Source organism: Carcharodon carcharias, chromosome 16, assembly GCF_017639515.1.
Source record: "Carcharodon carcharias isolate sCarCar2 chromosome 16, sCarCar2.pri, whole genome shotgun sequence".
In the NCBI taxonomy this organism is placed as follows: domain Eukaryota; kingdom Metazoa; phylum Chordata; class Chondrichthyes; order Lamniformes; family Lamnidae; genus Carcharodon; species Carcharodon carcharias.
Window position 1 is genome coordinate 52,908,772 of NC_054482.1, and position 12,636 is coordinate 52,921,407.

General features: G+C 41.8%; 2 protein-coding genes across 2 annotated transcripts in view; one reads left to right on the forward strand and one right to left on the reverse strand.

Annotated features, from left to right (window-relative positions):
- Nucleotides 1-12,636, forward strand: part of alg6 (ALG6 alpha-1,3-glucosyltransferase) — a 49,873-nt gene that overhangs the window by 18,434 nt on the left and 18,803 nt on the right. Inside the window, exons 9-10 of the mRNA XM_041208891.1 lie at nt 5,982-6,067; nt 9,754-9,838. Coding sequence (XP_041064825.1) covers nt 5,982-6,067; nt 9,754-9,838 — 171 coding nt within the window. The remainder of the gene's footprint in view (nt 1-5,981; nt 6,068-9,753; nt 9,839-12,636) is intronic.
- The window catches only part of LOC121289426 (centromere protein R-like), a 95,946-nt gene continuing 91,675 nt past the window's right edge, over nt 8,366-12,636 (reverse strand). The window contains exon 8 of the transcript XR_005945556.1: nt 8,366-8,477. The gene's annotated coding sequence lies outside the window, so the exon portion shown is untranslated. The remainder of the gene's footprint in view (nt 8,478-12,636) is intronic.

Consider the following 12,636-nt stretch of genomic DNA (forward strand, 5'->3'; position numbering starts at 1 on the left):
AAAGGTCAAGCGGCTGTCGCATTTTTTAGGAAACCTCATCCACGAATGGGATGAGGTTTCCTAAAGCTTTTATTAAATAAATACATTTTTCCGCAAAATCAAAACATGTCCCATCCCATGTGACACATTCACATGAGGGGACATGTTTAATTGAATTTTACACCGATTTATTTAATAATTACAATAGCCCCTCAATCTCCCTGAGGCAGCTCCGTGCCTTGGAGATTGAAGCGCGCTTTCGCGCGCATGCGTGAAACAGCGCTGGCTCCAACTCTCCCTCCTCCCCCTGCCCACACAGGTAGTGCTGAGTGCTATGGATCACGTATTGCGCTGGGTGGGCCTTAATTGGCCCGCCCGCATAAAATGGCAGCGCGGAGCCAATCGTGTCCAGTGATTGGCTCTGCAACCGTCCCCACCTGCTCCTGCCAAGTCCACCTGCCACCTGAAAAATTCAGGCCGTGATTTTCTTGGTCTACTTGACCCAGTACCACATTGGGAAAAGCATTTATTTAATGAATCATTGAGACAGCTTTGTCTTTTTTTAAATTCATTTATGGGATGTGGGCATCGCTGGCTGGGCCAGCATTTATTGCCCATCCCTAATTGCCCCTGAGAAGATGGTGGTGAGCTGCCTTCTTGAACCACTGCTGTCCCTGTGGTATAGGTACACCCACAGTGCTGTTAGGGAGGGAGTTCCAGAATTTTGACCTAGCAACAGTGAGGGAACGGTGAAATATTTCCAAGTCAGGATGGTGAGTGGCTTCGAGGGGAACTTCCAGGTGGTGGTGTTCCCGGATGTCTGCTGTTCTTTCCCTTCTACGTGATGGTGATTGTGGGTTTGGAAGGTGCTGTGTAAGGAGCCTTGGTGAGTTTCTGCAGTGCATCTTGTAGATGGTTACTTACTGCTGCCACTGTGTATCGGTGGTGGAGGGAATGAATGTTTGAGGATGGGATGCCAATCAAGCGGGCTGCTTTGTCCTGGATGGTGTCAAGCTTCTTGAGTGTTGTTGGAGCTGCACTCATCCAGGCAAGTGGGGTGTATTCCAACACACTTCTGACTTGTGCATTGTAGATGGTGGACACGCTTTGGGGAGTCAGGTGGTGAGTTACTCGCCTCAGGATTCCTAGCCTCTGACCTGCTCTTGTAGCCACAGTATTTATATGGCTAGTCCAGTTCAGTTTCTGGTCAGTGGTAACCCCAGGATGTTGATAATGGTGGATTCAGCGATGGTAATGGCATTGAATGTTAAGGGGCAATGACTAGATTCCCTCTTGTTGGAGATGGTTATTGCCTGGCATGTGTGTGGCATGAATGTTACTTGCCATTTGTCAGCCCATGCCTGGATATTGTCCAGGTCTTGCTGCATTTGTACATGGACTGCTTCAGCATCTGAGGAGTCGCAAATGAACATTGCCCAATCATCAACGAACATCCCCACTTCTGACCTTATGATGGAAGAAAGGTCATTAATGAAGCAGCTGAAGATGATTGGGCCAAGGACACTATGCTGAGGAACTCCTACAGCGATGTCTTGGAACTGAGATGATTGACCTCCAACAACCATAACCCTCTACCTTTGTGCTAGGTATGACTCCAACCAGTGGAGAGTTTTACCCCCGATCCCCATTGACTCCAGTTTTGCTAGGGCTCCTTGATGCCACACTAGGTCAAATGCTGCCTTGATGTCAATGGCAGTCAGTCTCACCTCATCTCTGGAGTTCAGCTGTTTTGCCCATTTTATGAATCAAGGATGTAATGAGGTCGGGAACCGAGTGGCTCTGGTGGAATCCAAACTGGGCATCAGTGAGCAGGTTATTGCTAAGCAAGTGCCGCTTGATAGCACTGATTGATGACCCCTTCCTTCACTTTACTTGTTCTGCTTTTTGAGTACAGGATATATATGGACAATTTTCCCCATTGCTGGGTAGTTGACAGTGTTGTAGCTGTACTGGAACAGCTTGGCTAGAGGCGCAGCAAGTTCAGGAGAACAAGTCTTCAGTATTATTGCCAGAATACTGTCAGGGCCCATGTGCGTTGTAGCATCCAGTATCCTGCCTTCAGTCATTTCTTGATATCATGTGGAATGAATCGAATTAGCTGAAGATTGGCATCTTTGATGCTGGGGATCTTTGGAAGAGGCCAATATTATGGCACTGCCGATGGTAAATGCTGAGTTGCTCAAATCCCAAAGAGAAACTTGAAACAAGTTTCACAACTTGTTTTGCAGTTTGTATAAATTTCAAGATGTGTGCCTTGAATTCAGAAGTAATAAGACCACTAAGTTTTATAGGTTTTTACAAAACTATAATAGACATTTATTAATAGGAGGAATGATTTTAAATACATACATAGATCTACAAATTACTATTATAACTTATAAATCCCCTAAATCTAACTCCCAGTTACACTTTCGTTAAGGCAACAGCAAGACACACAGATTTTAAAAGGCCCAGGCAAAGAAACATGATACCTGAATAAGTCGAATTCAAAGTGAGTTTTCTTAACTTCAGTCCTTTGAAAACAGCAGTTTGAGGCATAGATGCTGAAGGCTTTTCACAGTTGTTAGATCTCAAAATGCCTACCCTTACATACAGCCTTCGCTCCTCTATAAATATTTTCTCCTTTTGAAGTAAATTCCCATTGTTTGACTATGTCTTTGCACTTTATCTTTCTGATAATAAAAATCTCTCATAGCACTAATTTTACCAGTTATCTTTGGAAAAAATAAACACACTGTTTCTAAACTTCACCTGGCTAGGTGATACATTTTACCCCTCCTTTGAAAACAATCTAGTCTGGTTTATTTAAAAATGCAAGTTTTTTTACTTTACATTCTAAATGTCCCCCATGTTTACTTCAGACAGCTGCCTTTAATCCAATCAAGTCTCTTTTACACACGCAAGCACGCATACACACACATATAGACATATCCCACTATTATCCTATTTTACAATGAATTCAAGAATTCCAATAACTTCAAGATGGATCATCTAGATTGTTGCGAATGCTTCATGCTTATCTTTTGCAGTGATGTTCTGGGCTCCTCCATCATTGAGGATGGGAAGATTTGTGGAGCCGCCTCCTCCAGTGAACTGTTTAATTGTCCACCATCATCCACTACTGGATGTGGCAGGACTGTAGAACTTAGATCTGATCTGTTGGTTGTGGAATCTCTTAGTTCTGTCTAAGCTTGCTGCTTATCTGTTTGGCATGCAAGTAGTCCTGTTTTGAATCTTCACTAGGTTGGCACTTCATTTTTAGGTGTGCCTGATGCTGCACCTGGTGCCCTCCTGCACTCTTTATTGAACCAGGGTTGATCTCCTGGCTTGGTGGTAACCACATGCATGTAGGTCAGACCCAGTGAGAAAGGCTGATTTCCTTCTCCAAAGGTCATTAGTGAACTGTTTTTAGACAGATTTTATTGAATTCAGATTTCACCATCTGCCATGATGGGATTTGAACCCAAGTCTCTAGAGGATTACCCTTCTCTCACCTCCAGTTTCCAATCCTCCTTTTCACTGCAGCCTTATTGTCTCCTTATTTTATTAATATTAGTGTTTATCTGAACTTCTGCATTATTCCTAAGTTCCAGAAATGTTGCTTACAAGCTCTTTGTCTCTACATTCCAACCATATTAAAATGAAAAATCAGTACACAGTAAACTCTAGCTCATTCATCCTTTAAATTCTTTCCTTCCCCCTACAATCAAAAAGTTTTTGAAATGCAAGCTTGATTTCACCTAATCAATGCCACTTCCTCTCTTACTCTTCAGTCTTTGTGCTGCCAAAACACAACAGCCAATTAGACTTTCCTGGTTATGATCTATTTTGAGGTTCCAGGTTATAGATTTATGACAGCTAAGCGGACATATTTTCTATGAATGACCACTAGTCTGTGCTATTGTATAGTTTAGTTATAATCTTCACAGATGTTAGTAAATTAAGATGTTAACTATGTTTTTCTGGTACTTGCAATAGTTTACAACTAATGTTGTTGCCCTATAGCAGCAAGTGAAGTACTTTATTATTCCCTTGGTTTCAGCAGCTGAGGATTAGAATTGTATTTGGAGAACTTGAGCATGAATTCCAGCTTCAATACTCCAAGTATTCAGCCTCCATCGACTTCCATGATTTGTATTGCTGCGCGACGGAATGTTTCAGAACACTATTTCAAGAGGGGACTACAGTGCATCTCAGTGGCCGACCCAAAAACGCTCATCTCATTGCATTGTTTCAGCTGATTGGTTGAGTAGTGGAGGCAGGAAAGCACAGATACAGATGTAATAACCAGAGTTTGAACTTCCACTTTCCTGGCCCAGTTATCTTACTCAGTAACTACCAAAGAAAACAAAAGTGAACGATGTGTGGAGAGGCTCGCAGAAAGACAATTGTTTTTATTAAGAGTGAGAAGGGACATGATACCAGAATCTGGTGGGCCCATGAGGTAATAAATTGTGGTGTTATATGGTTGTGTTGCTGTTCAGAATAAAACATTCCATTGATACCTGGCTTTGGCCTGCTAGGTGTCATTAGTCAGAATCATTATGGCATAAGAGGAGGCCATTTAAGTCCATGCCAGCCCTCTGTCAAGCAATCCAGTTAGCCCCATTCCACCACTCTATTCCCGTCATCCTGCAAGTTTATTTTTCTCAAGTGTTCATCCAATTTCCTTTTGAAACTATTGATTGCCTCAGTTTCCACCAGCCTCATAGGCAGCAAGTTCCAGGTCATTAGCACTTGCTGTGTAAAAAAGAAAAAGTTCTTCCTCATGTTCCCCCTGTATCTCTTGCCCAAAACCTTAAATCTTTGTCCCATAGTCCTTGTACGATCAGTAAGCTGGGGTCTTTGTTAGGTTCTGCAGCAGGGTCACCAAACTTTATTACATATTTGAAAAAATAAGAAATAGCCAAAATATTAATTGGAACAAGAAAATACCACACAACTTAACAATCTGTAACCACAGACAACCCCTCCATGAGTAGAACAATTTGAAACCTATAATGGAGGAAGTTGAGAAAAGTCACCCGGCTATCAATGTAAAACCACAACCATGTTAGTCAACCCTAATTGGATTCCATACGTAAATTCTTCACTAGAATTTACCCAGCTCCCTTACTAAAGAAGTTATTCTGTTTTTGCTGGATCTTTGTTCTGGAAGAAATCTTATTTTTATTTTTTGCTGTACATTTTCCAATAATACATTCATAGTTTAAGATAAATAACGTGTTCATCAATAGATTTCGATCATGTGGAATAGTTCAATCGTTGATGAAGCTGAATGAGTTAACTCCTTCACAATAAATGACTGGTTGGGAATGTAGTAACGGACCACAATGGTTCATGTCTTGCTGAGTGGAAAAAGGCTATTGTCTGTGGGTAGTAACAGAATAGATAAATAATCCAGTATATTTATGCCTCAGGATGTTAACTGGAGGAAATAGAGTCCATGATTGGATAGATCGTATACATTGTGTGGTAGGAGTGGACTTGATGAATTTGATGGTCTTTTCTCATTCCATTCTTTCTAGCCTCATTTTTCTGACAATTAAAATAATTTTAGTTTTTTGAATTTTTTTTTCCATTGCCTGGCATTTTAAATCCCAGAATCATCGCTGTGCTTCTCTAAAACTTCCCTGCATCTTTTAGAAGGCCTAGACTCAATATCCATCTTCCTTATTTCAAATGTGTACTTGCTGGTGAATGATAATCACTGTGCATGTACTGTCCACAATTTGCATGGTCCACAGGATCCCACACTTTGTATGAGTCACCATGTCTGTGGACAGAGCAGGTAAGTAAACAAATGGCTACCATGGTCATGTGTGCACCAGTGAGTTGAAACTGGTTAACACTTGGTTTAAAAATTGGAATGCAACTTATACTGTTTCTGATCCTTGTTAGTGTTTTCCAAGGACATAGGTAATCAATGAAACAATTTGCATGTTGTGTCTGATGATTCTTTACATGTGTTTTCTAAATAGGATAAAGTTGGAAATGTGTGGTGCAGTTTATCGGTGATATTGAAGCTGAAGAAGGTTTTATCACCTCTAACCCAGGTTTGGCTCAGGTAATGTTTTGCCCCTGTTGATCTATTTTATGTCATGAAGATATTTCATGGTTTACCTTTCATCACTATGCCCCATCCTACCATTGATTACTTGGTATTTAAGGTAATTATAATTAACATACATTAATTTAAATGTTCAGTGTGAGTTTATAAATCCCATTCAAATTTTCTTCTCATCTTTGCTGAAGGTGGGGACTTGTGTTGAGATACGGTTCAGTAAATGCCACCTATTCTCCATTATCACTCGCAAGTCATCATTCAGACAAGGCTGAAGCGTTTACACCATCTTCAGCTAGAAATACAGTTAAACCTTAATCTTCCCAGAACTAAAAATTGCCTCTAAAATGTTAACATGAGCCATGAACTAGATATTCACAACAGTGTCCATTTAATATTCACAACATCTATAAAACATAAACTACTTTATATGCAGGAAATTGTTGTTTCTATTTTACAATATTTTAGTTTGGACAATATTTGACTTATACATTGGCTAGAGTGAGTAGACTATTAGTGACTGATTTGGATGGCCTGTCTGTGCAGTGTGTGAATGGTCTATCTAAAGGTACGGTTCAATGCAAGTGATCCTAAATTTAGCATTTTAAAGTTCTTGCAATAACTCAGCAGGCGAATATGCTGCCTCCTGTAGTGCTGAGCCATTTAGAGTAGGAAGCTGTGACCCCTGTTATGTTTTAAGTTCACTGACTACACTGGTAAGACTTTAGGGACACTGCAATTGACCTCATTGCTCTTTTCTATTGAGGAGATGATCTATATATTGGCTTCTGAGGAGAAATGCAGATTTGCCAATGCTAGGTGAGGACAGATTGCACCTGATATGCTCTCTATATGAGGAGTGGCAGTTTGGAGGTATACAATAGGCTGTCAGTACTTGAGACCTCGAGGCTTCAGAAGAGATAGGAAAGAAAAAAGAATTGCTGCATCAAGCTGAAATTTATTTTTGTTTGTGCAGGCTTGTGTCTTTGTGCATATTTTCTCCTGTGAATCTGAAATTAAACCCAACTCAAAGGGATAAAACGCTTTCTACTAGCAACGGGACTGTTTCTATTGGGAATAGGTTTACAGCACAAAACAGCCCACAAATCAAGCTAAATTGCAACTAACCTAGCAATCTCCCTCAACCACTAGGTTGGAAAATGTTCACACTGGTGCTTGTGAGGCAGACTGTTTTGGAGCACTTACTCTGCATTAGCGCTGCTTATACTTGACAGTAAAATATTTGATACTGACACAATGGGCAGGATTTAATGACCTCTGAGGTGGGGGGCGGGGGCATGTGTGTGATCAGGTGGGGGGTATGTGGGGTGGAGATCCCATTGCCCTCCGAATAGATCGGGGTGGGAACGCTTGTGGGCAGCATTCCCGCCTGGAGGCCAATTGAGGTCCTTAAGGGATTCAGCCCACTGCCATTGGTATTCAACCAGCAGTGGGCAGAGGCTCATCATCTGGGGAGACTTCTCAGCAAACCCTATAGATTTTGCCAGCAGCCTACCAGAGGGGCCTGTCATTCACAGGCACTTTGTGCCCAAACGAGGGATCCAGCAACGGGAAGGGATGAGCCTGCAGGAAGTCACCCTCGTTGCCCTTGCTTCCGAACCCCTCCCCTCTCTCCCCTCCAAAATCCCTTGCCGGGTGACACCCGTCCCTCAATCCCCATCCTGCCTACAGCTACGCTGGCGTTCCATTAGTAGGCCCCACTGTCAGGTGGTGGCCAAAGCTCCCAGTGGCATTGCTGGCCTTTGATTGTGTAGCAGCTCTCCCCCTGTTAGGGGCTTAATCTGACCAGAGGCCTGATGCTGTCCAGGTAAATGTTGATTACCTTGGGATAACATTGGGCCTCCCAGAGAAAAGCGAAGCAGAGATCCCACCAGTTCTTCAACTGCTGGGTGAGGCACTGGCCATCCAATTAAATCCTGGCCAGTGAGACCAAAGCTTATTTAAAAAAAAATGCCATTAGGTTAGTAGATGACATGAATTGCTGAAAGGTTTAAAGAAGAGAGAAGAGGAAACACAAATAAAAAGCTGGGTAGGTGGGTTAATGAGGGCCAATAGCCTTTAATGTGAGCAAGTACAAAGTTCTACAACCAAGAAAAGGAAATAAACAGTGGGAATGTAGAATAAAATTCTGTTTTACGGAACACAGCACATGAGATGGATTTGGGGGCAATGGTGTGTAGATCACTAAAGCCAACAGCACAATGTCCAAGTCTGAGATGGAAAGCCAACTGGAACTTAGTATAGCCAGAAAGATAGAGCAAAATTCCAGGAGGCGGTAGAGTCTGTATAAGGCAGAACTGCAACTGCGCCTGGAGTAATGTGTACAGTTCTGGTCACAGCAAAGATATCCATGCATTGATGGCAGTTAAGAAAAAGGCAGCCAAACTGACACCTAGGTTAAGGCACAAAAACAGCACATTTTAAAATCCTTTTTTCAATTTTATTTTAATTTTATTTTTATTCATTTTTTTAAATCACTTTTCCCCAACTACCCCCACCCCACCCCACACAGGGTCATCTGTTACGTTTTATGTTATTCTTTCACAGAGTGCTGACCCTTGTTCTGCCATTAACACATTCTGTTTTCATCTACATGCCACTATCAGCACCTGCTTTAGTCTTCACCATGACAATTAACACTGCCTTTGTCTTGTGTCCATGACATCTTTGTCAATCACATTTAGCTCCCACCTATCACTGACCTGTCTTGCTTCACCTGCTCCACTTCCCTTAAATAGTATAAATTCCATCACATTTCTACTTTGCTTTAGCTCTGAAAAGTCATACAGACTTAAAATGTTAGTTCTGTTTCTCTCTCCACAGATGCTGCCAGACCTGCTGAGTTTTTTCCAGCATTTTCATTTTTTATTTCAGATTTCCAACATCTGCAGTATTTTGCTTTTAACCTAGGTTAAGGCTTCTTGGCTATGAGGAGATATTGGAGTGCTGAGGCTTGTTCTGGAGAATTATTATTCAAGATACTTAAGGATATGGGCAAATTGCACTAAATCTGGAATCAAGGAACATAGGCTTAAGCTTAGAAGAGGGAAGGTGCAGAAGCAGTTTAGCTCTAACTACTTTGCGAAGAGCATGGTGAATATTTGGAATATACCATTCAAAGATACGATGGAAGTTGATAGTGTAGGGAAAAGAAGAGAGAGTTGGACAAATAATTGATGGAATGGAGGATTGTTTTCTGGACTGATACCTTACAAAACTCCTATTTCCCAGGCTGACATCCCACACCTTTAGAAGTACAAACGTTTTGAGAGAAAAAGATAAAGCATCCTATTTTTTTACCTCTAATCAGATGCTCAATTGAAGTGTGTGGAAGTTATTTATATTTCCAAAGGGTTTTCTTCAAAATGAGTTCTAAAGTGGTAGAGCGCTCATGCTCCCTTACTTTGGATAAAATTCTTGGGTATCTTGGGTGGGTTAGCATTTGACATTAAATACAAGTGACAATTTCCTGGTCTTTGGCAATGGATGAAGAGACTGATCTGATGTGGGGTCTTTCTCAAAAGAAAGAGGATGTTATGAGGTAAGTCAACCCCATCCAGTCTTTCACTGCAGTGCTAATTAATTTTGAAATATTATTGCTTTATTTTGCATTTGATGTGTTGCTATTTTCTAAGTTAGTTATTTAATAACATTGTTTCTTTTGTCAGTTTTGCTGCCACACTTTTGACAATATTACCTACGTGTATAAAGCTGACAATTAATCCCACACTAAATGGGTTCAAACTTGCACTGGTAAGTCTTAAATTTACTTCATTTAGGATATATTAATGTTTAATGCATGCAATTAATTTGTTTTTTTCAAATGACTTTCCTGTGGTTCCATTGGTAAGTGGAACCAAGCTGTGCTGACCAGGAAGGTCCCTTGATTCAGTGGCCCTGGTCAGTATTGAGTTCATTGTTTCAGCCAGAGTATTAGTGAAGGAAAAATAACCTGAGTTTGCTTCCTTAACACCATCCAGTGATTTCAGTGAACTGCATGTGTGTTGCCATTTGGTAATGACAGGATTGGGCAGAGCTGTGGTTCCCTCCACAGTTAAATAGCCTGATAACACTCACTTTTTCAACTCTTGCATGAAAAATAGATTGTTGGTTGAGGCACCAAAGGGCTGATGTCATCTGAGGAACTGTATCTCTTCCCCAAGTCTAGACAGCATTGCTGCACTTTTCAAGTGTCTATTATTCACACCCACTTACTTTCCAGCAAAGATATGGGACAGTGATCAGGAATGGAAATGGTGGCTGGGTTTTCTCCTTCCTAGCCCAAAGGGCGTTGGCACATCCATTGTGGCCCTGGATTGGTTAATTTACAGTTAGGAACTTCCTGCTCTGTGTTACTGCATCATGCAGTGCATTTACTCACCCAGTTATTAAGAGTTCCAGTTTAAATAAAAAAAATGTAAACCCAAATTGTTTGTCCTTTAATATTGGGCTTTAAGAGAATTTTAATAGACTACAAATAAGAGAATTTTAATCTTCACCTTTAGATTTTGACCTTCTGGTTGTTTGGCACTTATTCAGGGAATGTAACCCAGTGTATTAGGAGTGAAAGTGAAGACAGATAATGACAAGATTCCATCATGTCACAAGATCCCTCCACGGCTGGTAGGGGACATGTGTTGTGGAATGTGAGCTGCACTCTGCAGGCACACCAGTTTCGGACAAAATATCAACAGTGTCCTGTGCTCCTTGATGGCCTGGCTCAGTGAAGGCGCTGCTCAGTGTAATGCTAAATCATATAGATGGGATGATTCCAGGTTCTGTTGCTCAACTGCTTAGTTAATCTTTGCTGAGACAGTTGATGGGGTTGTATAATTGGATTCGTTGCTTTAGGAGGGGGAAAAAAACCAGCTTGTGTTCCCACTCCTGATTGCTGTCTACTGACTCTTCCTGGATATTTGCCTGTTGGGTGAGAACATCATCGGGCACAGCTATGATGCAATCCATAGTTGTTTAGTCCACCAACGTTCATTTTTCAGCCAAAAATGACTGCTTGGGTGAGATTCCAGAGGGCAGCCAGCAGCTGTGGAGTAAACATGAATTCAATGCAGGAAACGAGGGAAGAATTTTTTGGGGTGGGTGGGGGATGGGAAGGTGAAGGCAAATAAAACCTTAAAGGATACGCTTGACAGCACAATTACGAATTCAACTAATTTGTTTTAATGTGCTTGTAGCTTAAGATTTAAAATATTTGCTTTTTTTTAAGTGTTTGTGCAACAATGAATTTATGAATTGATTGTTCACTAATAAGGTTTTAAAATGCAGCAATAATTGAGTCAAAAACGCTCTATAAATCTTGTGAGTCATTACAATTCTAAAAGTGCTGACAGTTTTGGGAGGATTGGAAATGCAGATTTATGCTTGGAATGCAGAATAATTTTTGCTGTGATCATATATTGAAGCTTTAGCTATTTAAGAACAACCTAAGGCAATTCAAGAGTTGACGTTTCGAGTCCTCATGACCCTTCGACAGAACTTGAGTTCGAGTCCAGGAAAGAGCTGAAATATAAGCTGGTTTAAGGTGTGTGTGTGGGGGGCGGAGAGATAGAGAGACAGAGAGGTGGAGGGGGTTGGTGTGGTTGTAGCGACAAACAAGCAGTGATAGAAGCAGATCATCAAAAGATGTCAACAACAATAGTACAATAGAACACATAGGTGTTAAAGTTAAAGTTGGTGATATTATCTAAACGAATGTGCTAATTAAGAATGGATGGTAGGGCACTCAAGGTATAGCTCTAGTGGGTTTTTTTTTATTTTATATAATGGAAATAGGTGGGAAAAGGAAAATCTTTATAATTTATTGGGAAAAAAAAAGGGGGGAAACAGAAAGGGGGTGGGGATGGGGGAGGGGACTCACGACCTAAAGTTGTTGAATTCAATATTCAGTCCGGAAGGCTGTAAAGTCCCTAGTCGGAAGATGAGGTGTTGTTCCTCCAGTTTGCGTTGGGCTTCACTGGAACAATGCAGCAAGCCAAGGACAGACATGTGGGCAAGAGAGCAGGGTGGAGTGTTAAAATGGCAAGCGACAGGGAGGTTTGGGTCATTCTTGCGGACAGACCGCAGGTGTTCTGCAAAGCGGTCGCCCAGTTTACGTTTGGTCTCTCCAATGTAGAGGAGACCACATTGGGAGCAACGAATGCAGTAGACTAAGTTGGGGGAAATGCAAGTGAAATGCTGCTTCACTTGAAAGGAGTGTTTGGGTCCTTGGACGGTGAGGAGAGAGGAAGTGAAGGGGCAGGTGTTGCATCTTTTGCGTGGGCAAGGGGTTGTGCCATAGGAGGGGGTTGAGGAGTAGGGGGTGATGGAGGAGTGGACCAGGGTGTCCCGGAGGGAGCGATCCCTACGGAATGCCGATAAGGGGGGTGAAGGGAAGATGTGTTTGGTAGTGGCATCATGCTGGAGTTGGCGGAAATGGCGGAGGATGATCCTTTGAATGCGGAGGCTGGTGGGGTGATAAGTGAGGACAAGGGGGACCCTATCATGTTTCTGGGAGGGAGGAGAAGGAGTGAGGGCGGATGCGCGGGAGATGGGCC